We start from the raw sequence: 25,597 nt of genomic DNA on the forward strand, positions 1-25,597 counted from the left end.
TCCTCCTTCTTGCCTGTTTTGAAGATTGGAGTGACATTTGCTGTCCTCCAGTCCTCAGGCACCTCTCCTGTCCTCCACGACCTTTCAAAGATGATGGAGAGTGGCTCAGCAGGAACATCCACCAGCTCCCTCAGCACTGGTTGTTTTGTTTTTCCTGATTAAACTACAGTAACGTGATGATTTACCATCGCTGCATGGAGTATAATTGAGAGGCTATATAGAAGGATACTACATTAATGTAACAGTATAGTGAAGCTCCACTAAATGTTCATATTTTGCTTCATAAAATCAAAGCACAAGGAGACGGGGTGAAGCTAAAAGATAAAGCACTGAAACAGGTGCCTCATACTGCCAGATGAAGCATCTCAAGTTTATCATCTCCTCTGCATTTCAGGTTCATTTGGACCACAAGTCACGTAGCAAGCTTAACAGCTGTAACTGTTTTTAATCAAATAATGTATTTTTGGAAAATGATGGGAAATTTTTGAATAATCTGGTTAATTCTACTTAACTAATTAGCTTCATTGATAACATACATACAACTCAACTTCTACACCAAGATGGTACATTGTACCTTTTGAAAGCTTTTTCATACAATCCAATGCAGTCAAGCATTTTCTTTCAATGGGGGAATTTAGTTCGCCTTTAAGACTAAAATTGAATTCTGTACCATTGAATAGTTGTTGTGCATGATTATTTTTTACCATAGATGTGAAACGTACCAAGGTTGCATTGGAATATGTTTTGTCATTTTTTTATTAGAAATTTGGGAACAAACACAGGTTACGGCACAGGCTATTTTAAAGATTAGGCAACTCTATTAGTGGAAAACACGTCCTTCCAGAAGTGCCAAACAGCGGTTTGCAGCGCTCTTTCAACAGTTTTTTGAGCGTATTCAGCCACGTTTCTCTGCTCGGGTCGGTCAGCACCAGAACGGCATGAATTCAGTGAAAAATAATTCCCAAACGCAGCCTTGTGCATCCCTCAGGGAGCATCCCCCAGGACCGAGCATCTCCGGCCTTCTTCAGGAAGATCCGAGCGAGGGGACCCGTGTTTTTGTGAGCCCACCCAACACGGCTGGCCCCGACGCTGCCTGGCGAGGAGGGCACGGTAAAGCAGTTCTGCTCTCCCGCTCCGGAGAGGGAAAACCCTCCTCCGAGGGCGGCGGGAGGCGCAAACCGCGCACTCGCACCTCGCCCCGTAACAACTACCGGGTGCTTCTGAGGGCCGCTTCCCGCCGCCGCGCCGGCCCCGCCTCAGCGGGCGCGGGGTCTCCGCCGCTCCCCGGCAGGGGCCCCGCCGTGCCCCGCCCCGCCGTGACGCGCTCAGCCGGCGCCCGGCGGGAGCGCAGGGCCGGCTCCGCGCCTCTACCCAGCCATGTTCCCCTCGGCTCCCGCCTCGCCGCGGACCCCCGGCGGGTCTGCCCGCAGGAACCTCGGCAGCGCCGCCCCCAGCCCTCTCTCCCGGCCGGGCGGCAGGAAGAACCTGGCCGTGGTGGCGGCGGCGGCCAGCTCCCCGGTGCTGTTCTCCCCGGTGGCGCGGAGGAGCGGCTCCCTCTCCGCCCGGTGAGTCCCGCCCCCGCCGGGCCCCGTGCAGGGGCGAGGGGGCTCCCGCCCGGCTCGGGCACCGTGAGGGTTTTCCCCTCGCTCTTCCTTTCCCGTTCCTGGAATAAACCCCGAGCCTTCCGCTGCCGGCGCTGCGGGGCTGGCGGGGACGCGCAGCGCAGCCGCCTCCCGCTCGCTGAGGGGAGGCACGCGGGGGGGGCGGCGGCTCCCCCGGGCCCTCCTGCCCCTCCGCCGGCCCTCCTCGGCCGCCCCTTCCCTGTTACCGAGGGTCTCGACAGGCTTGCTCTGTTTGCTGGAGTAGCAGTAGCTGTTGAGAGAGCTAATAGGAAGTTAAGGCTGCTGATTAAAAAAAAAAAAAAAGTAGCAAAAAAAGTATCGTAATTAAAAGAAAAAAGAGCCAAGTGTTGAGGTGCTTACCGTCTGAATCTCTTCCGTGAGTCTTACAGACAACCAAAACCCAGATGCTTTTGGTTTGATAAAATAATTTGACCTGACTGAGTAAAAGGAGGAGAGAAAGTGGCATTTGGTCATGTGTAATAGTCAGCAATTAGATTGTCCTGGTCCGGTGTAAATGTGTTACGGCGTACTTCTGACCAGAGGGCTCTGCCTGGAAGCTCTTGCTTTCAGCTATCTCTACAGGAAGGTATAACAAAGTATTTTGTCTCTCTTTGCAAACCCTGCTTCATCTTTACAGGCTCAAGTCCGTGCAGGTTACAACAGTTTTACCATTTGTTTTTCCGTTGGGATGTATTGTAAGAGATTCTGTATCTGTGATCATCTTTAAATCTTTTCAGTAGTTTTTCTGCAATATCCTATAAAAACACGGTGGGCATGCCAGGTTATCCTAGGACTCAAGAATCTGTGTGTGGCGTTGTCATGATGCTTTTTGTTTTGCCTTTTATTCTCTATTTAGTAACTCAAGATATTTTGTTTGCTTTTGACTGTCACAAATAATATTGTACTGTCAAGACACTCTCACTCTGGTAGTTCGTTTCTTTTATGACTATGCTGAGGATCTTAGACAGCAGTACAGATTTATAGAATGGAAATTTTCCTGCAGTGTATGAATTAGCTTTTATTTCCTCGGTATTGTTTTTGCTTATTGCTTTCTTTTATACAGCATTTGGTCTACAGTAAGACTTCTCCTCATATTTCCTGGGTTGATTTCTTTACAAATCTTTGATAAGAGATCTCTTGGAAAGATTTTGGGAAATTTAAGTACTTAATATTGTCTGGATTGTATTTACTGACTTTTTTTTCAGAAAATTCTAATAGAACTGTTAGGCATGACTTCTCTGTATGAAGAGGAACAGAAAGAAAAAATCCGTGAGAGTTACTAATCTATGTTTACTCACTTTGCTCGTTTGCTTTCCTACAGCAGTAGCAAGACTTTATTAGTCTGTGGTTTCTCAGGTGCACTTAAGATTCTGTGTAGGACGTTTGATACACTCTTCTCGCGGTGACAAATTCTGACTGAAACGTTTTATAGTTGAGCAGTTCTAAGGTTCTTTAAAAGTGGCACTGTACATTAAAACTATAAATATATAATTCCACATGCTCAGTGTTATAAATATCTCTTTGGCATTTGAATTCGAGGGTCCCTCAGATATATCTCTGGTAAAAATATGAAAATAATAACAACGTCTGTATTTAAAAAGAAGATAAAATAACCAAAGTTTAGGCATCTCCCACCCCCCAGCTTCCTCTCTTCTCCCTTCCATATGAATTAAAACTGAGCTTTAACATGAGCCCCAGATCAATTTCAGGGGTTCAGAATCTCTTTTCTCAGGAGCAGCTATTTTTTGTTGAGATAAACAAGATTGCACATTTTCAGTTTTGGAGAACTTCTACATCAGGTCTGTTTAATAACAGTATTTTTCCAAACCAGGGGTCAGGCTTGTCATCTAGCTGTGTATCATCCATCGTCTTTTGGTATTTCACACCGGGGAGGTCTGCGACATCACTTGTGGGGAGATATAAAAGAAGGGCAGTATCTTCTAAAAGCATGTTCTAAAGACAGACCTATGCTGTTCCAGAGAGAGAAGGCGTGGGGAGATGCATAGCAGCTTTTATAAATTACATTGTGAAACAAGTAATGACTGAAACAGATAAGAACGGCAGTCTCCACAGTAAGACAAGGGCAGTAGGAGTGCTAGCTGACCCCAGCTGCCACGGGTGTTCAGCGTTGTACAGCGCGTACTGCCCAGCAGTGTCAGAGCTGGGGATGGGAACAGGCCCTGCGGTCAGGGAGGAACTTGAGTTCAGCTTCTCCTGGCATTGTGGGTAGCTTTAGTCTAGAGATAACCAGAGTGTAGAGAAGTTGAACAGTGATTTTGTTGCTGGGGAAGGAATGCACATTCAAAATCAGTTCTTTAAAAAACAAAGGAATTTGATGCCAGCTAACTTGTAAGGAGGCTGCCAAATTACTGCTTTAGATGGTGTTCCCAGAGGGAGCATGTTTATTTTACGTAAACCCATTTCATTACACCTATTTCTAAACAGATACTAATGAAGTAAATGTCTGTTGAAACTGGTGAAGAAGCAACCTGTAACTTTTTGTTTTGTTTAAGAGCAACTCCTACCAGAGTCATCCAGCATCCCTCGGCAAGTGAGACTATTAACTATGATGTTAAGGCTTTTGGATCCTCTCTGCCTGTTAAGGTTATGGAAGCCCTGAAGAAGGCTGGTGGTAAGAACTGATTTTTTCTGTTGTTTTTCTCATGAAAATTGACAGGTGAGGGAAGTGTTACTGTGTTGTTGATGCCATTTAAATGCTGACTTTACAGTGGAAACTGAAATGTTTGTTCCTTGGTTTGAATCCAACTTGGTTAACTATGTAACTGTAATTATAACAGCACCCAGGTGGGTATGGACACTTGTAAATATCCTTCAGGTGGCTGTCTTAGCCAATACATTGTAAAATCCAGGGTTATAAAGAAAGCCAATAGCAGTTTTTTACTAACTTTTGCTTATTTGTTCTTTCTCACCTTTTTCACTTCTTTTGATTCTGTTGTGTCCTAGAGTGGATGCTCTAAATTTTTATTTATTTATCATCCACACTTGTTTCTACTTTGAAAAGCCCCAGTGATACAAACCTTTCCCTTTCAAGAAATTGGTCTCCAAAGCTATTTATTCCTTGTGGATAAGTTTTCTTTTACAGTAGATATAAAAGGAACCAAAAATGCATATCTTAAAAATAATCTTTAAAATTGCTGAGCAATTTACAAAGCTATTATTATCTCCTGGAAATTGATCAAAGTAGCTTCTAGGATTGTCTTGCTTTTCGCTCTCAAAAGTTGTGCATTTGTCAAATGGATTTTTAAAGTCTGTGTAGTAATTTGGTATCTTTATTAAATACATGGAAATTCTAACATGGAATTTAATTTAAAAGAAAATATATTTCTTATTTTCTTACGCGAATGAAATTTTATTGGTCTTTAAGTCACTCTGCGGTGTTTTAAAAATAGGAGTGCTTTAAAAAAATTATTTTTTCTGTAGCTGACGACCAGCTGAGCGTTCAAGTGGATGAAAGCGGATGGGCCTGGCTAGTCCATAAAGAGAGGCTGATTATTTGGAAGATCGGTCAGTCTCCAGTAGCTAAGGTAATTGAAAGATCAAGATGGAAAAACCTCTATTTTATGCTATTTGAACAAGTTATTCAGTTATGCTTTGCTTTTTCTTTTTTGAAGCAAGGCTTTCTTTAGAAATTGGAGTTTGCCTGGTTTCCCCCAAAAGCAGCAGGGTTGGTATGAAGTCATACTAATGACAGTAATTGGAACTCAAGCTTTGGAGGGAGCTTAACATTTTAATTGTCTCCTTAACACTAAGGTTAATTCTTTGTATTTTAATAGGTGTGTCTTCTCTTCTGTTAGATAGTCTTCATAAAGCTTATTTTAGTAGTTTAGAACTAGTTGATATGTTACAGATTGGTTTAGATTTTTCTGGGACTGATTTTCAACTTGTCAGGAAAAAAAAAGGTTGCATTCAGCTGTGCTGAGCCTACGTTTCATTTAGGTTTCTTACGTCAAGAATTTTTTTTCCCCTCTGGGCAGTTTTTCTTTCAGCATCATTTCAGTGAATAGCGAGCATGGTTGGAGGAAACCTATAGTCACAAAAATCAATATCTCTCAATTAGTGCAACGTATGTTAATTATACAGATTCTGCACTTACCGTAGTGTTGGGTATATGCATCCTGGTACTTGTAGAGATTTTTCAAGGGCTTAAATTTTTTCTGGTTGTTTAGCTTTGGGGGAGGATGGGAGAGAGGAGTGTTTCCCCTCTCGACTCTGTTAGTACCTAGAGAGCTTTCTCAAGCGCTTCTAGTTTAATTTTATTATGCTGCCTTGTTAGCATGTTGCATTAAGGATGTTTGAAAATGTACAAGTAGGTGGTTTTTAGCTGTTTGCTGGTTGTAACAACCTTGCTGAAAATATCTTGTGACATTCTTTTTGTTTCCTTACGCAGTGTCTGGGCTAGTTGAAAATGGATTTTTAGTAGGGTCAAAAAGTCTAAAGACTTTGTGGCAGAGGAGTAAGTACTTCCAGTCTCATATTTATTATGGCACCTCTTCCTTTCTTGCAGTTATCTCTGTGCAAGGAACTGCAGCTGCCACCCAGCGACTTCCAGTGGAGTTCTAGTTTAGCAGCTATTTCTTGTCTCAGTTCCTCGGGTGAGGCGCCTTCTCTGCAGGTGATCACCTTTTAAATTTTAGTGTTTAACAATACTTTGAGAGTAACTTTGAATATATTCTATTTTGTCAAGTACTTATTTGAAAACTGCATTTGGTGTTCTGCTATCTCTTCAAAAGGTCGTGATTGATAATTTGCAATAAATACGTTTGAAATAAACAAAATTCTGCTAGTCTTTTCAAATTACACCATTTACATGTTGTAGGATCAGGTTAAATAATAGTTTTCCTAAGAATTACTTGGCGTGCTCTCATATAAAACAAAAATACAGTGAACTAAGAAGTACTGTGTTAACAAACACCAGGGCAATAAAATATTCAGTCTAAGGAAGTGCAATTTAAATGCATGCTGTCTGAAAAAGTTGTTCAGCAGTGGTTTAATTCTGCGAATGTCAGGATGAGAAGCCAACACCAGCACCCTCCCTTGGCTGGCCTTTATAAGGAGGCTGGCACTGGGAAGACAGATGATTTAAACTGTCCTGACTGATTACTTTCCTGAGTGCCTTTTGGTAACATATTGTGCTAGAGGGTGAGGTTTGAAGATCATTTAAATTTTCTGCAAGTATGTTAATGTGTCTGTTACTATCACTCATGAAGAAAGGAAGTTAATATACGTGGTGCTCTAATAAAACTGGATAAGCAGTTGGCTTTGGAAGGAAGAAGCAGCACAGAATATGTAATAGGATCTTTTCTTTTAACTTGTTATTGTATTACACTTTCAGATGATGAAAAGCAATCTTAAAATCTTGTGCTTAGCTCATAAAACCGTAAATGCTCTATGACTTAGTCATACCCAAAGAAGTTTAAGAGGAAGTAATGCCCCTAAACCAAGATTGATTTATTTATTTTTATTTCATCTTTCTTCAGCTTGAGAGCTATGCATGGATGGATACTATGATTTCATAGAATGAGGTAGAAATATTAGTGGCAGAAAATATTTCACTAAAATGAAAATTATTAAATAATGGGCGGGAATCACAAAGGACTATTCATTCTGTGGTGTTTTTTTAATTATGATGTTCCTTAGCCAACTGCTTTCCTTTGAAGATCTGTGTCTAGTCAAAAATCAGTTAGAAAACACTGAGGAGCTCAATAACAGCTCTCAGCTCCGGTTCTTCCATGGTTCTGTGATTTTTTTCAACAACCAATAAATTATGTACAATGCTTCCTGTCTAAATCTCTACATGAACAGAGACTCCTGCTTCATGCTTTGAGTTTGGTACCTGAGTGATTTCCTGAGTCAGAAGCCCTAATGTAGGCACGCTGTGAGCTTACGTCTTTATGAAGATAAGAGCCACTATGTGATTTGATATTTCTCTTAATTTTAAGAGAAGTCTTTAAGTCTTTTAAGTCTTCCATAGTAGCTTGTAACTCTTGGCATCTGGAATTCTCCACAGGCTATTTTCTGTTTTGCAACTGTAAGTCTTGTTTGCATTTCAGTAGCACACCCTGAATTATCAGGAACAAGAACCAGTAGAAAATATTATTGTTAGCAAAATAAGCAAGTATAACATTCCCTGCTGATACTAAGTTATGCTACAGATCAATTCTGCAATTCAGCTCTGGTTGTTGGTGTGCATCCATATGTGTTTACTACTTTTTTGTGTGTTTGTCACCCACAATCTTGATACGTAAAGTAACATGTTTTAGTTAAAGCTGCAGTCTGTTTATTATTATCTTGCATGTTCTGGTAATTATTTTCTCACTTCAAGTCTCTGGCAATAATGGTGGCTACGAGCGAAGGGTCTGTGCGCTACTGGCCCAATGTTGCCCATGAAGGTTCCTATACGGAGACTTTTACAGACTTTGGAGGCGCTCTGTGCAGTTTCCTAACAGCAGTAAAGGTACAGTACGGTATGATTTATATTAAAATATTGCTTTAATTCCTAATTTAAAAATTAAAAAGCATGCTTGGCATTATCAGTCCTAGATCTCCAATAAATTTTGCAGAGCAAACTATCAAACGTTCTGAGGAGTAATTTCAGAGACTGTTGATGATTGTGACGGTCTGAAGTAGCAGCAATGACTGGTAGTCATAAATAATAATGTTAAAGTCAGGGAAGCATGCAGGATTCAACCACAAGGTTAACAGGACTGATTTGGTATCTCAGCCTGTAAGGAGTGTCAGCATTACTGCTGTGATTACTTCCAGTGGTAGAAACCCTGCTATCACAGGAACAGAGAACTAATTTATCTGAATTCACAGACCACACGCTCAGCGTATTGCGGTATAGCTCACTAGTGACTGAATTTGAGAGACTTCTGTGTGAAAGGAATGAGCAAGTATATTACGAATTGTTCTTAGAAATTCTGTTCTCTGCTGTTCATGTGCCTGAATGAGAACTCTCAGAATATATCTGAAAATTCAGTGTGTGTTACAATAGGTGTTATCTTCAAAACTAGTTGTTTTCAATTAAATTACATTTTATCTTATGACCTTTTCAACATCTACTGTTCATGTACTGTATTATAAATATTATTTTAGGGCATCAGCATGTCATAAATATTTGTAAACCTAATCGGAAGAGTGATCTTAATGACAAATGTCTTAAGAGTTCCAAAATGTTAACAAACACTAATATGTATCTACCCTGTTAGAGTTGAATTGTGCCCAAGTTTCAGACATCAAGACGAGGAAAGCAAGGTCTTGTCTTATACCTGTGGTTGAAACACTGACATTGATGTGAATTCAGATCTAGAGGAATTATTTTTTTTTCAGAGCAGCTCCCTGTTATTAATTGCTGTTCTACAGCTGCATTATTATGTACACGACAACTGTACTTAATCAGTCATCCTGTCACTGGGCAGTTTTAACCTTTAGCAAAATTTTTATATAGTACAATGATGATAGAAATGGTGCTGGGTTTTTTGTTGGGTCAGGGTGGGTTGTTTTATTTTGTTGCTGTTTCGTTTGGTTTTGTTGTTTTTGGTTTTTTTAAATTTTGTTCTGGGAATGTTTCCTGTACAGGTAAACTGTTCATTCTTCCAGCAACCTCCAGGCCCTTAGCATTGGGTTTTTTTGAAAGTTGTTATACATCTAACAGGCTTTGTTCATTCCCTGTAACATACAAACTTCTATCAGTTTTGAAGTGAAGGCACCTGGTTTTTTAATGCCTCAGTGGTGGGGTCCATGAAGGCTATGTCTACGTTAGCAAGTAGTGAAAGGCAGACGTTGAGAATCTATAAAGCAAAAAAGTTAGTGCTGAGGCAATGCCACTGTCTACACTGGTCATTTGTGGGGAGGGGGTTGTTATTTTAAACTAGTTCCAGGCTAGCTGCATGAAATGAATGTCTTTTAGTGGTCAAAGCCCATCTTTCAGTTTAGTTTCATTCAAAGGGTGTACAGGTGGTACACGCAGACTGCTCTGTGATGGGACGTGGTCGAGCAGGTAGCATGTGGGGTCTCACAGATAGTATCAAGAGTCTGTTTCAGAAGCGTCGAAGTGAAGCGCTAATGTAGGTGCAGCCATTAGGACAGGCAAGAGATGCACTAACAGAAGTCTCTGCCTCCTAAATTAGGTATATAAGCACCTACAAGGGAGTGCCTGTTTTGCATAATTCACAAGTCTTCACATTTCCTTAGGACAAAAGTAACACTATTATTCATCATTGAGATTAGACGAGATTTTTAGTTCTGTTGTTAAACCGAAATGGAAGTTTCATGGAAAAAAAAGTCATGCAATGATAGGAAAATGAGTCTCTGCCAGTGCTAAGTACCAGTCAGATGTTTGACTTACTACTGTTTGTTATTTCTTAAAAAAAAAAACCAGCAAAACCCAAATCAAATAAACAGCAACAAAAAAATACCAATAGAAAAATTTCTTTCTTTGCATATTGTTTTCTTTCCTGGTCTGACACTAGCATTGCGATATCTTTTCTCAGTTATACATTCTCTAACGCACTATTCATTTTTTAATTACCTACCCCAGTCTTTTTTGACATAACCAAATGGAAGATTTGTTATGTAGTTCATTTAGATTAGTGTCCTGTAGGATAGGATGCTATTTAAAAAAAGTTATAATGTGCCCAATAACACTTCAAGTTTTACCTGCACACATGAAGGTTGAATCCTATTTAATTCATAATTCAACATATGAATGTTACATGTGGTAGTGCCTGTAGAGATTGATTAAATATATTTTCTTTCCATATTTTTCAAAAATATGGTTTAAAATTAAAAAGAAGGATACTGTGAGCTGTATGCTGTACTGATTCAAGCAAGAGGATAATGTAGAAAAATGGTTTAAACAGTCTTTTTATGTGATAAATGCTCCCCCCCCCCGCCTTCGTTAGCTCTCAAGGACTACAGATGCCTTGTGTCTTGTTCTTGTTTAGTGTTTACCCTTATGATCTGACATAAATAGTTTTATCTGACAATAGAATTGTTTCAGGAATGTGATTTTTTTAATATAGTTGCTTTTTTCTGTTTGTTAGGGAGGAAGCTTTATTTTATCATCTTCCAGAGGCCAGCTAGTTCGATTGATACCAGATAGTTCTGGCAAGATTCATCAGCATGCCCTGCCACAGGGACAGGGCATGTTTTCTGGAATCGGTAGGAAGGTTTCTTCTCTCCTGGGTATATTGTCTCCTGGACATGATGCTGTGGTAAGCTTGAAAAACATTCATGTAGTAATCTGCTTTAATTTCTCTCCGTAATGTCTACCCTCAGTGTTTAAGAAAGATAAAAGAAAAGACTGTAAGGATGTGTAATGGCGAAAAGGAGACAAGGCTCAACTCATTTATGTTACTTATACTTTTTAAAAATTTGAAACAAAGACAGAAACCAAATAAATCTGTATGCTTTCTAAAGGAGAATGCTGACTTCTTCTTTAGAGCTGAATAAAAGGGGATTTTATAGTAGTAATACATCCTGGGGAATACGCAATTATTCAAAGTCTTGCCTCTTTCTAGTAATAGCCTCATTACGACTTGAAGAAACTACCAGTAGCCTGTAATTTTACTTTTCTGTTTCAGGGTTGCAAAGGGTTAATGGTTGGGTTGAGCTTTGTCAATGAACTCCACAGTATTTGGAAGAAAGCATGAGAAAAATGCTTACCATACATTTTCTTACATCTATAAAATAAGACTTCCCTTGGAAATTATCATAATGCTTTCTTACTTTTAATGCGACTTGAGTAGATTGCCCAAGGAAGTGATTTTTTGGTGGACTGAGAGTGGCATAGTTGGTTGTATCCAAATATTAAGGCTGTGCTTTAAACATTTTAGCTTTTTCTTTTTTAAAATGCAGATTTCTAGTGTTCTTTGGGATGAAGAGAAATCAAGCTTTTATATGCTAACAAGTTCAAATCTAAACAAATGGGAGATTGATGATTCATCAGAACGTTATATTCTCAGCTGGGATATCAACAGGATCCTGAAAGAACATATTACTGATGCAATTTGGGTAAGAGCCAGCTCACCTGGAAAGGGTTTGTGTGTCTGTTTTAATAATAACCTATTTATATGTAGTTATAAGTCGGATGTATTGTTTTTTAGGGTTCTGAAAGTAACTATGAAGATATTAAAGGAGGAGTAAATATACAATACATGGATTTGCAACAGAATCGGTAAAGAAGTACACTTGCATCTGTTAAGACTTAAATTTATGAGATAAATGTGTTCTGTTTTCTTGCAAAAACTTTATGTAAGTAATAGCAATTTAATTCTACTTGAGTGCCACTGTTGATAAAATAAGCTCGTCATATTAGGTAACTAGGTTATCCTATACTTCATGCTATTATTATTACTCTTTAGAATTAGAAATTCATTACCTTAAGAATGATTCCTTTAACTTTTTTTAGAGTCATTTGATCAGGTTTGGGTATTTGTTTTGTCTTGATATTACAAGGACAACAAGTAAGTAATTACAACTTGTTCCAGCAAATGCAGAGAATTCAGTATCTCTTGTATTTAATGTAATTGCATAAAATCACAACTGCCTTGGTTCAGTTTTGTACTGCAATATGAATGCTGTTAACAAAACAGCTTGGAAGAGCAACTAGTGGAGTCTTTCCATTATTGTATTTTTTAGAAAGAAAATACTTACTTGTGATTGTACTTAAATATCTGGTTTTGTGAGTGGTAGAGTTTGGGCAAGTAAGGTGCGTAATAATCGTCTCTCAGTGGTGTGATATCTGTTGTTGAATAGTGATGGACTGGTGATACTTGCTGCAGCATGGCATCCTGGAGATCATCCGTGTCTTGTCTACTACACACTGATAACAGTAGAAGACAAAGGCTACCAGATGTCTGATGATGTTGTGGTGGAGGTCACACAGTATAATCCATCTTTTCAGGTATGCAAATGAAGGCTTTGAAACTGAGTTAAGAAAGCACAGTGTTTCAGACTGTTCCTGTACATAATCAGGTATCAGATATTTGTCTAAAGGAAAATAAAGTTCTCTGTCTTAAGGTTGTTCTTAGAAGTATGTATTCATAGTATTCTGCGGAAGATGTGTACTAGCATCTTTTAATGTTTAATAGTAACTGTATGTAAAGTTTATGCTTTACATTTTAAAGTATAAGATAAAAAAGCCTCAAAAATAGAAGTCTAAATGTGTGGTTTTTACTGATTTATTTTAATTTTAGTCCTGTCTGTGAAAGTTTCTACAGAGTAATTTTATGGTGCACTTGTGCAATCCATTTAGAACAGATCTCGGGCTCTGTTGAGACTCTTGTTGCGGGACAAGGAATTAAGAGATCTGTATTTTGGTCCTTGCTAGACAGGTGGCTTGCTGGGAGGGGAGGACACATTGGTTGTCCTTAGCATACCTTGTTTGTGCTCTCTTTTCTGGGAGCATTAACTTGGGCATTAACTTTCATTGGTAAACTTCTTCCACTCTTCCCTGCTCTCCCACCTGCCTGCAATGGCATCTTAAAATTGAATCTGAAGATGGAAGGAGAGTGTGAAAGCTGTAGAATAATTGATCCTGTTTACTTATCTCTCCATGTAAAATTAGCAAGAATTTAATATATATGGAAGAAAAACCCCCAGGATCTTAAGTTTTAGGGCAAATTAAGAGTGTGTTGGTTTTTTAGGTTATAAGTTATATCCATATCTTCTTGTTAAAAATTAAAACAAATTCAGGCAACTCAGGTCAGCCTTTAAAATGTTAGATGTTTGTTTAAGGTTTTGATTCTATATGTGATATTGTTCGTATGTAATGCTTTCAGTCAGAAGAGGAAGTGTTGTGCTGTCTAGTAGTCCCAGATTACTTTAGCCATGCTGCTTACCTCTATAAGGAAGATGAAGTGTTTGCTTGTTCCACTGGAACTGGAAGAATTTCTTTACCACAGGAGAAAATCATATTCGGTGTACAAGGTAACATGCAGGGGAAAAATAAAATCACATTTCGTTGATACGTACTGCTTGAATGTATTCACAGTATTTAGATTTCTTGGAGAGCAGAAGCATACTTGTGCTCCTTTTTCCCTTTATTAAATCTTTCAAATTGAATGTCCCACAAGCATATGGAGAAAATGCTGATGTGACATCCAGTATTGTCATTGCTACAGTACATTTTCATTTGTTACGCAACGGTTTTTCGAATGAAAATGAAGTAGATCTCCACCTTTGGCATATGAAAGGGTTGGGGGTTTGTTCGTGGGGTTTTTTGCACACACACCCCCTTTTTTTTCCTTCCGATATTCATTGTGGATTTTTGTTTTTTCCTTGAAGTTAACTTTGTGTCTAGGCTTAACCTGAAATTCATAGTAGGTCCCTGTGTCAGATGTCTCCAAGTATGTCATCCTTGACCTACAGAGGTGTTTTCAACTAGGACATGCACATCGGTCCCTAGGTAGAATTTGAACCACCTGAGTCTTGATTTTTTTACTTCTTTCCCCCCTCGCCCCCCGCAGTATCTGGAAATATGCATCTTGGGTAGCAAATAGTACCCACAATCTCTGTAAGTGAGGTCCAGCTGTCAATTACTGCTCTTGGTTGCAGCTGTTCGTTCATGACAAAATTTAATAATTGTCTATGAAACTGTTCTTAAATTTAAGTGACGCTTATGTTCTTTTTTCCTTTTCCCCTCTTTTCCTTTTTTTTCCCCTCTTTTTCTTTCCTCTTCCCTCGTCTTAGGAGATGGCATTTTAGGAGCAGGTTCCTGTACTAGCCTCCCCATCTTCTTTACCAAAAAGAGTGGACTTATCACCATCTTGTCCAGGGAAAACATTTCTGTACTTCCTGAAGACCTTGAAGATTCCCTGTCCTCTTCTGTTGCTGGACCAAGAAGTGAGGTAATGGTTGTTCGCTTGGCTGGTTGAAAACTGAGGGTAGAAATAAAATGCTTCTCTGGCAGTTTTGAATTTTCACTGTGGGATTCCTAGCTTGCTGGAGTTTTAAAGGTGTTTTTTTTAAATAGAGACTGAAACAATTGTAATGAAGGCAGTTTTCAAAACCCAAGAAATTTTACAGCATCTGCCGGTTTGGGTAACTTTTTTGTTTTCCTCTGTCTTGAAGTCGAGATTTCTGTGACTCCCCCCCCCTCCCCCCCCAGACGTAGTACTATATGTCATTAGGCCTGATGTAACACTACTGCACAGACTCAGACTCCGTTCTCACTTTTTGATCAAGGTGGTTTCTTCAGGCTTTTGTGTCTGTCTGTTCCTTTGTACATATGAGAGACAATTTTTTTCTTACCACACTGTAAAAATCTTGGAGGCTAAGCTGAGAAGGGCTATAGAGTCACTGAATATTGTTTCTGCTCTGTTATATATATATATATTTAATATAGTCTTATATGTGAAAGTATTTTTATTTCTATTTTATGCAATGTGCATTTATTAAGCTCTTATTTACATCAAACATCTTTTATTTTAAAATGTATGTGCCCTGGAGATGTCCCTGGAGTGAGAGGGAAGAATAGAAAAATTGTTACAATATAAATTAGAGACTATTTCTATGGGGTGATAGTGAGTTTCAGTCCGTATTCCAATTAAATCACCTTCTAAATCAATTACTATTAGCTAGTATTTTAGTGGAAGACCTTTGTGGTAATTGCTCAAGTGGAACTATATTTTTCTTATTGAACTAATCTCTAGTTAGATTTGTCTGCGCTTACATTGTTTTTGTGGGTGATAGTACTCATGGATGCCTTTTTAAACTCTTGTCAAAAATGTTGGCTTTGGATGTTAAAATACTTAACGTTATCATTAAAATTTGATCGGTGAAACAATTTGGCATAAGTTCCTGTGCAGTTTGTATGAATTTTATCAAAATGCTTGAGGTCAAACCACTGTGTGACTTTCATTGTAATGTATCTTATGGACTTATGTTTGGCTTAATAAACACAAGTGCTTCCAGTGGCATTTGTATTTTAAATCTATGTTATTGCTACTTAGAAAAATTATTTTAATTTCATAATGAAGATTGGTATTTATCAGCTGAAATTTTTACTTTGCAATTTCAGAGTCCTGCATTTGATGCAACCGGTAGGCTGGAAATCGTAGCTCAAGAAGATAAGACTAAATTACTGAAGGCTGCTTTTCTACAGTACTGCAGGTAGAAATTGCACTTGATTTCTGAGACTCTGTCTGCCCTTCTTGAAGGCACTCTGATATTTGAGTAAGAGATCGTGTTGGTTAAGATACTGTTGTGCTGGTTTCATTAAAGCTATTTTAATGACACATGCACATCTTTATTGGGAAAGTGTTAGATACATCTTGAGCTAGTGAAGAAGTGACACATGCTAGAAAGGAGCAGACATCTCTAATCTCAATGACTTTTCGCTTACTCTGCATAAATTCTGTGATGTTACGTTACTGCCAGTGAAACAACTTCAAACTTTGATATTTTGACTTCTTTATTTTTTTAGTAAGTGGTGCTTTGTTGTTAAAAAACATTCTTCCCTTTTCTTCCTTATTTTTATTTGCGTAGCTGTTTTCAGCAGTACTTTCAAATGTGTTTATGTTGCCACGAAGAATAGCGAGCATGGCAAGCTGGTGTCTTTTTTAACTCTGATGGATATGGGGGAGTAGGAGTGTTCATCAAAGTGTTCTGATTAAAGGAACTTGGCTGCTGGGAGGCATGCAATGCCTCTGAATGGTTTCATGTTGAGAGGAGTGATGTAAACAAAGGAGGAAGAAGATAAGCAGAGCTGTAGACTTAGATTAATTATAATTAGAGGGAATGTTTTCAAAATATATTTTATTAACAAAACAAAAAAAAGCAAAGCAAACAAAAAAAACCCACAAACCCTCTTAGGACTAATCTCCTTAAAGTCTTAAAACTTGGAAAAAACAGATTTAAGATAAGAGGAAGTAGGAGTGCTTTTGACATAGAGCTGCATGTGAGGTAGAAGATGATGAAGGGGATTAGGCACATATAATAAAGGATATTAAGACAAGATCTGTAAACATGCACAGAATTTAGAAAGCAAATCTTCATGTATTCACAAGTGGACATGTTGGTAAGCAGAACTGCTGCTGAAGATGGCTGCGGTCCTGAGGTGACTGGAGTAGCTCAGGTCTGAGAGCAGAGGAAACAAATATGAAAGTTGGTATCCCTGAGGATGTGAACAATGGGCTTGGAAACAGGGCCAGAAGAAAGTAGGAGGTAGTAAGGAAAACAATGTGAAACAGTAAGTTTAATGTTAATTTGATTAAAAAATGAGTTATATTTCTGAAACTAGAAGAAATTAATAATACTTTAAAAGAATCAGAATACCTTTTGTCCATAGAGTCAGAATACCTTTTATCCATAACTAGTTCAAAGACAGCACAAACAATGCTTGATGTTTATAATCGTCACTTTACAAAAAGCACTTTACAGAAAGCACATCAGAAAATCGTACTAATTGAGTGGTTCTTGTTCCTATAATCCTATCTATTGTTTTTATTTCACATACTTTGTATTTCTTTTATTTCAGGAAAGATGTAGTCAATGCACAAAGCATGGTAGTTGAGCTCTTTCCCAGTAATGCAGATCTGGTTTCTGATGCTGAACTGGATAGGGCAGTGACTCAGATCAGTGTGGACTTAATGGATGACTACCCTGCTTCTGACCCAAGATGGGCTGAATCTGTGCCTGAAGGTAAAACATCATGGTGTGGGTTTTCTTTTGTTGAGATTTTTGGTGTTCCTTGGGTTTTGTGGCTTGTTGGTGTTTTGGGGTTGTTTTTTTAAAAAAAAACTGTCTATAGTACTCTAGATAAAATTATAATTAAAGCTTTGCAAAAAAGGCATAGATGCCTCTTGTCCTCTTCCACCACTAGATATATTTCCAGAAAGGCTAAAGATGCATCCTATGAGACTGCCAGATAAACTTGCAGTCTACTGTGGTTAGTTCTTGACTTCATACAGTAAAAACAAACAGCAAAGCAAACATTTCTGAGAAGCATACTTTATGCAAGGACCAGGTGGTGTCACTTCAGTGTTTCTGTGATTCCTTGGATAGATCTAAATTATTTTCTACAAATAGATATGTTGAGAGAAAGAGTTTATTTGCTCATGCTTAGCCCTTTGTCAGTATGGCTGCACAGCTTCTGGTAGGCTTGGATCCTGGGTAGAGTGAGTTTGTATCCCTCTGGGGCACTGGTATTTACGTCTGCCTGAAAGAGGATTAGAGAAACTTATTTCTGAGTATTTGTTGTACGTAAAGGATTAAAGCAGGCACATTTTCAGCAAGAATCATTTTTGTTCATGCTTCCCTGTCTCTTATGAATAGTGTTAATCTGAAACCATCCCCAGGACCTCTAGGCAGCTGTTACCAGTTACTGAGCAGAGACTTAGTTTGAAAGTTCATGTAGTATATAGTTACGGATGGATGATGCTTCCTGCTGTTGTTTCTGCGTGGCAGCCAGTTAGAAATTGTCAGGCATCAGATCCTTCGTATTTTCTGAATCAACTTTATTTTTAATTTGGCGGCTTATCTCCATTTATTCCTGGCTAAAGAAAGAAGTGAAAATTGATAGCTTCTTGGTAATAGTCTTGCTAATTTTGTTCATAGTGATAGTTCTTCTGAGTTTTTGTATCTTGGTAGTCTTTTGGTTTAAAGCACACCTTGAATATACAAAAAATCTGCAATAGGAAAATAACGTGGGCTCTGGAGAACTCTGCTGAGGTGAGATACTTGTGAGGATACTCATGAGGAAGCTTCCATCATCCTTACTGACTCCTTTAGGGACCTGATGGTCCAGACAGAAATGTTAGCTAGCTTTTCAGATGCAAGCTCATTTGAGGAAGAAGAAAACTAAGGCAGTGCTGGGCAACCACTTAAGTTGAGCAGTGGAGTTGTGCAGGCAGAGCAGAGTCAATTAGGTCTATTAACACTTTATTTTGTAGTAGTTGTGATCTAGGGCATAATAAATTTAGCAATAGCTAGTCCACAGTGAAGACAAAAATTTTAATCTGCATGTTACTAAAACTTGAATAAGCTGATGAGCTGCTATTTTAGCAGCATAATACATTGACCGCTTCAGAATAGTTGTACTGATCTAAAGGTACCTGATTTCTTCTAAAGGCTTTACTTCAGCTATGGTAGAATTCAAAAACCACATTAAAAATAGAGTTGTAAGCAATATATAAATGTGTGTGCATATATTTAAAGAAGTACCAGTGCAGTAACACTATAGAAATTTATAGATACATTTACCTCGGAGGCAAAAATGAATAGCTGTCAAAGAAAGGAAGATATCAAGAGCTCTGATCTAAGATTTTTTTTCTGTTTTTAGAAGCAGCTGGTTTCAGCAACACGTCTCTCATTCTTCTGCATCAGCTAGAGGATAAGACAAAAGCACATTCCTTCTTCATTGAGTTTCTTCATCAGGTAAAATTCTACTGTTCTTTTGGTATCCACACACAGAGTAGAGTATTATTTTGTCTTAAACAGTGTTCCAGAAGAATTACTTTAAAGTGCTTGTGATGGTGTGTGGGGTTTTTTTTTGTTTGTTTGTTGTTTTTTTTTAATAAAAGGTTGGTGTATTTGAACGTCTGGGCAGTTTTCCAGTACGAGGCATGCCAATGGCAACTCGACTGTTGCTCTGTGAGCACGCAGAGAAACTAGCAGCAGCTATTGTTCTCAAGAATCACCACTCCAGGCTGCCTGATCTGGTGAATGCTGCTATACTGATGGCGTTAAACAAAAGGGAGTGTGACATTCCACCAAGTCTTACCCCTGCAGATATGTTCTTTCGAGAGGTAAGAAACCTGATATTTCTGAATCATTGTATAGTATCGCATGTAGTAAAAGTGGCAATGCTTTAATGTATACTTTGCAACTCTTTCCTTTGAAAATCAATTCAGCTTTACACAATTTCCCTTTAAATAGGGATGGTGAGGTAGTATTTTCATCACTTCAGTGTACACACTTTTCTAATTCTGCAGCTGAAACATGAGTTCTGACAAATTTCCTGTAGCAGAAGTCATGTTGTTATGATCTTCAACTAACCTACATGGATGAGCAATGAAAGAGACAAGTGAAATTCTCTGGTGCATCAGAAAACATATGCTAAATTACCATTTTTAAAGGGTGAACTAAAGAGTGTGAAGCTTTCCAGATAAGTGAGCTGCTTTGATTAGCTGTCCTGGCTGTAACGGTATCAATTCAGTCTCTCATCATTTTTTGTCCTCTCTAGCATTAGTGAATCTAAGCTGGTTCTCAGTTTATGCCTCATTCCAGTAAAGCACCCAGGCTTTATTTCTTTCTTCCTTCTTGAGAAGAACTATAAACAAAACAGTTATTCTTAGGAAGCTTTTTCCTGTAGAGGACAGTACTTGCTAATGGAAGAAAATACATGTAAAAGAAATAATAGCCTGCTGTTTTAAAGCAGGTACGTTATCCAGTGTGCTTTATCTACTGCCAGATGTTTCAGAAGAATATGGTGTAATATGCTCAATGAAAGTTTACGGAGTTGCCTTCAAAAAAGAGGATTTCTTTTTTCTTCCAGGTTTAAGTCCAGAAACAAGGCAATTCTTATGTTCTAAGTGTTGCATGAAGTGTAAGCTGGTGATTTCATTATCCGTTTGAGTAGTTGATAGCTTTTAATATTTTTGGCTATTAATGCGGTTTCTACTAATGTCTTTATTTTTCTATACAACTCATAACTCACCTTTCAGGTATCAGCTGATAATGGGTATGTTTGTGCTCAGTGCAATTTCTCTTTCTGTCTTTAAGGTGTCCCAGATAGATTCCATCTTTGAATGCTTACTAGAAGAGGAGGAACAAATCCTGAGAGATACGCCTATTGAATCGATTGAGTGGGCCCAGATAGTTGTCAATGTGAACAACATCATTAAGGTAGGTTGTGGGAGGTTAAGGTAAGTATTTGAAGAGCGCTCAACAAGTTGAGTGCAGTACATCTGAGTTACTGATATGAGAACAAAAGTGAATGCGCTTTTCACATGGCCAAATATATTCAGAAGGAAAAGATGGTCCCATGCAAAATTAGGGATGTTCCTTTTCCTCCTGAGGCTCTGCTAAAGAGAATTTGACAAGTTGCAGCATTGTTGGAAGTTGTGAAAGCATGAGTACGTAGCAAAGAGTGAAGAGCTTATGCTTGAGAACTGAGGTTTCTTGTTGATTCAGTATGTGCTCTTCTGTACAACTGAGAAAGTGGTGTAGGAAGAAGGGGGGTATTAAAAGAATATTTCAAAATTATAAAGACAACATCCTTTATGGTCTGTCTGTGTGCAGGTAGGCTTTAAATTACTTATGTTCTCGTTTTTAAATAGGACATGCTACAAGCTGCCTGTCAGTATCGTCAATCTAGAGCCTCTTTATATAAAATGGGAGAGCTTCCAGAAAGAGAACCTGAATATATTCCGTGGACAGGTGAGAAATTATTATTACTTCTTTATAAAGTATCTGTCCTAAACAAAAATACTTTTCATGAGTGGCAGAACACAAGAATTTCAATCTAAATGTTAAACTTAGAGTTAAAAGCTGCTACATGGTTCTCAGTAAGAATAGGAGAAGCCAAAGGTTTCATGTGGAGAATGAAATGGAATGAATCAATGAACACTTTTGTCCAGTATTGATGACAATGCTTTAAAACTTGCATTGCAAACTTGACTACAAAAAATAAAGTTTGGGAGACAAAGCTAATTTTTTTCCTTTTTTTTATTATCGTTATTTCTCTTCAGGATGCGCTGGTTCTGGTTGGCAGACCTATGGGATATGTAATGTTAAAATGGATCATAAAATGCGATCTGTAACTGTTTTTAAAGGATAAATGATTTTCCACTTAAATGTTTTGTTTTGATGGTTTAATAACATGAAAAACTATCAGAACAAATGTTTGCAGAAGTAAGCACTTTCCAGTTGGTGCTTAAGCTTCCCTGTGGCCCCTAAGTGTAAAAAACACTGGTTTAGTGCTCCTGAGGTAAAAAGCTTTTCAAAAGCAGGAGCCATGCAAGCTATTTTGGTGTGCTGTGTCTTAATGACTACATCCAAGTATTTAAATCAGGTGAAAAGTTGCCTTTTCCTTGTGTGTATTCTCTGTTTTGCATACAGACTCTGCAGGTGATTCTTTTCTCCTGAAAAATAGCTGGTATTGATAGTTGAGAGTGTAGATCTGTGTAGTTCAGAGGGTGGTTTTGTTTCTGTTCTGTTTACTACATTTTGGCCAAGTTTAATATGTAAAGGTAGATGGGAGCGTGAGGTTGGTTAATTCTTTTTATAGTATTGCTTTAATTTTTAAAATGAAAATGTTTAGTGTTTTTTTTTTTAATTATACACAGTAACAGTTTTGTTATACTTCATAAATTCCTGTGGTGATAGGATTGTTGTTTTCATGTTCACTGTGTTGTTTTCCCAAGCATCTAGTGGCCTTCGTACAGCAATAATACGCCAGCATGGAATCATTCTGAAGACGGTGTATCCCCAGGTGGACAGTAACCTCCGTAGCATTGTGGCTGAACAGTTGGTGGCACTACTGGATTGTTTCCTAGATGGTTATGTTTCTCAGCTGAAATCTGTGGACCGCCCCGCTGATCAAGAGAGATACAGCAATGTGGAAATGGAATATGTGCAAAAAAGATCAGAGCTCTTGTCTCCTCTCCGTAAGTGCAGTCTGTCTTCCTTAACGCAAGGAATAAATGTTCCATTTAATGAGGAAATGGTGCAAGTGTGATGGAGTAAATCGTGTCTGTGTGTGAGCTCTATTCTACGTTTGCCTTCAGAGTATAAACGACTGGTTTTATGACTTAATGGGATAGTTACAAAATAACAACGGATTACAGAATTGCATACACGGCTGCACCCGTGCCCATACCTGTAATAAGACACGTTGCTGCTTGAATTTTTTTCTTTTGCTAACTTGTTATATTTTCTCTGGCAGGAATTTATCTTGTGCCGGCTGGCTGAAAATAGCCCATAAATGGATTTCTAAATGTTTATATTGTTGCTAGTTGACATAAATTTATATAATTGAAAGTCTGTTTGGTGTTCATCAAGAAAAGGTTACTTTTTGAATCTTGATTATTTAATAATCAAACCTGGTGTTTAAGGTGTCAGATGTGGTCAAGTCTTTAATGAGTAATTGAAAGCAAAGACCCCCTGTTAAGTGGAAATAACTTTGAGCAAATATATTTTAATAAGCTTACAAAGTTTCATTTTTTTAAGGCTAAAAATGAATGCTATAAATAGAACAGTCTAATAATCACTGCCTTTTAACATTCTTAAACCTTAAAAGTCTCTAAACTATCGTTGTCAGTTTTTCTGACACTTGTGGGCTCTGTTAGCTCATAAATATGTTTTATATCCTTATGTTCAATCTAAAGTTAGTATTTCCTTACAAACAAAATCACATGTTCTGCTAACTCTTAGGTATTTGACTGAACCAACATGAAAGATTTTAATTAATAGGATTTGTATTCAGGATATGTTATCTGTGCTTGTTCTATTTGGTATCAAAAGCCTTTGCCTGCTGCTTTGTCACTTTGCATAATTAAGTTAGGTATTAATACAGATATTAAGTCACGGCTTGATCTGCCCCCCTCCTCTCCCAAAAGCACAAAGAGCAAATGCTGCTGGTTTTCAGAGAAAATAGGATGTATACTGGTGATCTAGTATTCTAAATGTCTCTTCTTCCCCCTTGTATTGGGGGACAGAGGCGGCAGGTGTGCGAGCTTGCATGCGCACAGGGTATGATGCAGTACAGTGACTGTTTCTTACTGTTTCTTCGGGAACATGGAAGTATCTCTGACGGAAACACTTGAAACTTGTTTTTATTTTTCTGGTCTCTGCTCTCAGTCATCCAACAGCCAGAGATGAGCTTGTCTGATAGAACTTCTTTTCTTCCTTGGTTACTTAGTTTCCCTGGGGCAGTATCAGATGGCAGCTGCTTTAGCAGAGAAGTACTGTGACTTCGATATCCTGGTGCAAATGTGTGAGCAGACAGACAACCAGGCCAGATTACAACGTTACATGAGTCAGTTTGCAGAACAGGTAACTCTTCTTTTTCTGATTCCTTTAGATAGGTGCAAACGTATTACGAAACACTGAAATGTTGTGAAAGTTATGATTTGGGGGCGTATGTGTCTGTCTATTTAAATGGCATATTTTACCTGGAGATTGCAAAGCAAGTCAGCAGAGATACAGGTGCTGGCTGCATGGGCTGTGCCTTTTCGTGGGACCTGTTTTGTGCCGCAAACACATTGTCTCACTCTTAACATCTTTCGGCATTTTGTGACTTGTTCGCTGAGGTGCCATAGTAAGTGTGCTGTTGTTTTATTACACTGGTCTAATAGAAATTTAAGGGTAATTTCCAAAAGAGAAGATGAGATTCTTAAATGTATAAATAGAAGAGTAGTTATAAGCAGTACGAAGATAGGGATTTTGCTGTCGTCTTTTTTTTTTATTGTCCTGCCAGGTACTTGTTGGACAATTTTTCAAAGTCTGACAAAATCTGGTGTAAAAACCTCGAAGTGTGCTGAAAAACTGGAAAGCTTAAGGAAAAGGCAATAGAAACTACTTCAAGTGAAGGGGAGCAGGACAAAAGTTTCCTAATTTGACAGTCGGTGTGATCAATTTCTTGATCTTTCCACAGCAACTATGGAAAGAGAAGTCCTGCAGTCTACAGGTTTCCTAATAAAGAGAGTACAGAAAGGTGGTTTAGTAAGAGCAAGCAGAAGTGTTAGTAACAGACAGAAATTATAGTGAATGTTTTTAATAGCAAGGGTTAAATACTCGCACATACTGCCAAAGAAGGGGATAAATTCTCTATTTGTTCTCTTCAGATGCATTTGGTTTTTCTAAGGAAGAAAGTAACACTTTCTGAAAAGAAATTACTTTAGCGAATGTAGAGCTGAATAGATCACGTCTAATGGATAGAACATCAGACTGGCGGCCTCTTGAAACTTTAAATTGTTAATGCAATTAAAATCTAACATTCTTCTAAAATTACTCTGAAAAGACTCAGTTAAATCTCAGACATAAACCCTGATAAGTTATGTCACACTGAAGGTTTTGAGGATAAAATAGGTGTGGGTTTTTTCTTTTAAAAAAGACATTAGTTTTTAACAATGACTGAGAAAAGTAAGGTTGTAAGTTCAGCTGGAGATAGGAGGGAATGTTTCAAAAACAGTGGCAGCAGAAGCAAGCATATGTGGAAAGAAGCAGTTAGCACAGAGTTCTGAGGTGGGGAAAGGAACAGGATAAATAAGATTAGAATTGTGAGTGATGTGCTACCTGTTTCCATTCTTGTGCGTTAAGATGAAGAATTTACACGTGGCACTTTCTTCACTTCCACTGAAGGATAAACCCTGCCAGGTGTATCAGCATCTCTTGCACCGTAGTTGATGAATTCTTTAAACACTATTTCTATCAGAACTCTGAAGTTTTTTTCATCAGCAGTATTGTTATTTTTTGTGTATGTGTCTTGTTTTGTTAAGCAGGTTCTTACCAATGGTATTTTATGAAACATTTTGCTTTAGAAGACAAACAGCATATTTAAATGTAACTTTCAAAATCTACTCATATTCCTATTATCTTCAGAATTTTTCAGATTTCCTGTTTCGCTGGTATTTAGAAAAAGGAAAGCGAGGGAAGCTGTTATCTCAGCCTATTGCTCAGCATGGACAGCTGGCCAGTTTCTTGCAAGCTCATGAGCATCTGAGCTGGTTACATGAAATCAATAGTCAGGATTTGCAAAAGGTAGGGTTTCTTAATACAACCAAACTGAAATATCGTCTGTTAAATGAGTCAAGTATGTATTCCAGTAGGCAAATTATCTAGTTCTGACTCTTCATCATCAAAAGAAGACAGTTCATCTAGGTGATTTAAGGAGAGATGACATGGAATATTAATGGAGTACAAAAGCCTCCCTCCAGGCACCATCTGGTGTATCATATAAGCCACTGCACCATGTAATGGAAATAAGGGCTGCTTTTCATCCCTTCTTG

At 38.3% G+C, this 25,597-nt stretch overlaps 1 protein-coding gene across 1 annotated transcript in view; it reads left to right on the forward strand.

Annotated features, from left to right (window-relative positions):
• The first annotated feature begins 1,320 nt into the window (after positions 1-1,320).
• NUP133 (nucleoporin 133) overlaps positions 1,321-25,597 on the forward strand; it is a 34,799-nt gene continuing 10,522 nt past the window's right edge. The window contains exons 1-20 of the mRNA XM_064445680.1: positions 1,321-1,565; positions 4,136-4,254; positions 5,064-5,167; positions 6,148-6,255; positions 7,966-8,097; positions 10,688-10,858; positions 11,502-11,657; positions 11,750-11,820; positions 12,402-12,549; positions 13,427-13,574; positions 14,337-14,494; positions 15,667-15,758; positions 17,125-17,288; positions 18,928-19,022; positions 19,169-19,393; positions 20,370-20,492; positions 20,927-21,026; positions 22,013-22,255; positions 23,509-23,642; positions 25,191-25,349. Coding sequence (XP_064301750.1) covers positions 1,378-1,565; positions 4,136-4,254; positions 5,064-5,167; positions 6,148-6,255; positions 7,966-8,097; positions 10,688-10,858; positions 11,502-11,657; positions 11,750-11,820; positions 12,402-12,549; positions 13,427-13,574; positions 14,337-14,494; positions 15,667-15,758; positions 17,125-17,288; positions 18,928-19,022; positions 19,169-19,393; positions 20,370-20,492; positions 20,927-21,026; positions 22,013-22,255; positions 23,509-23,642; positions 25,191-25,349 — 2,838 coding nt within the window. The 5' untranslated portion in view covers positions 1,321-1,377. The remainder of the gene's footprint in view (positions 1,566-4,135; positions 4,255-5,063; positions 5,168-6,147; positions 6,256-7,965; positions 8,098-10,687; positions 10,859-11,501; positions 11,658-11,749; positions 11,821-12,401; positions 12,550-13,426; positions 13,575-14,336; positions 14,495-15,666; positions 15,759-17,124; positions 17,289-18,927; positions 19,023-19,168; positions 19,394-20,369; positions 20,493-20,926; positions 21,027-22,012; positions 22,256-23,508; positions 23,643-25,190; positions 25,350-25,597) is intronic.

This window comes from Phalacrocorax carbo, chromosome 3, assembly GCF_963921805.1.
Source record: "Phalacrocorax carbo chromosome 3, bPhaCar2.1, whole genome shotgun sequence".
Lineage (NCBI taxonomy): Eukaryota > Metazoa > Chordata > Aves > Suliformes > Phalacrocoracidae > Phalacrocorax > Phalacrocorax carbo.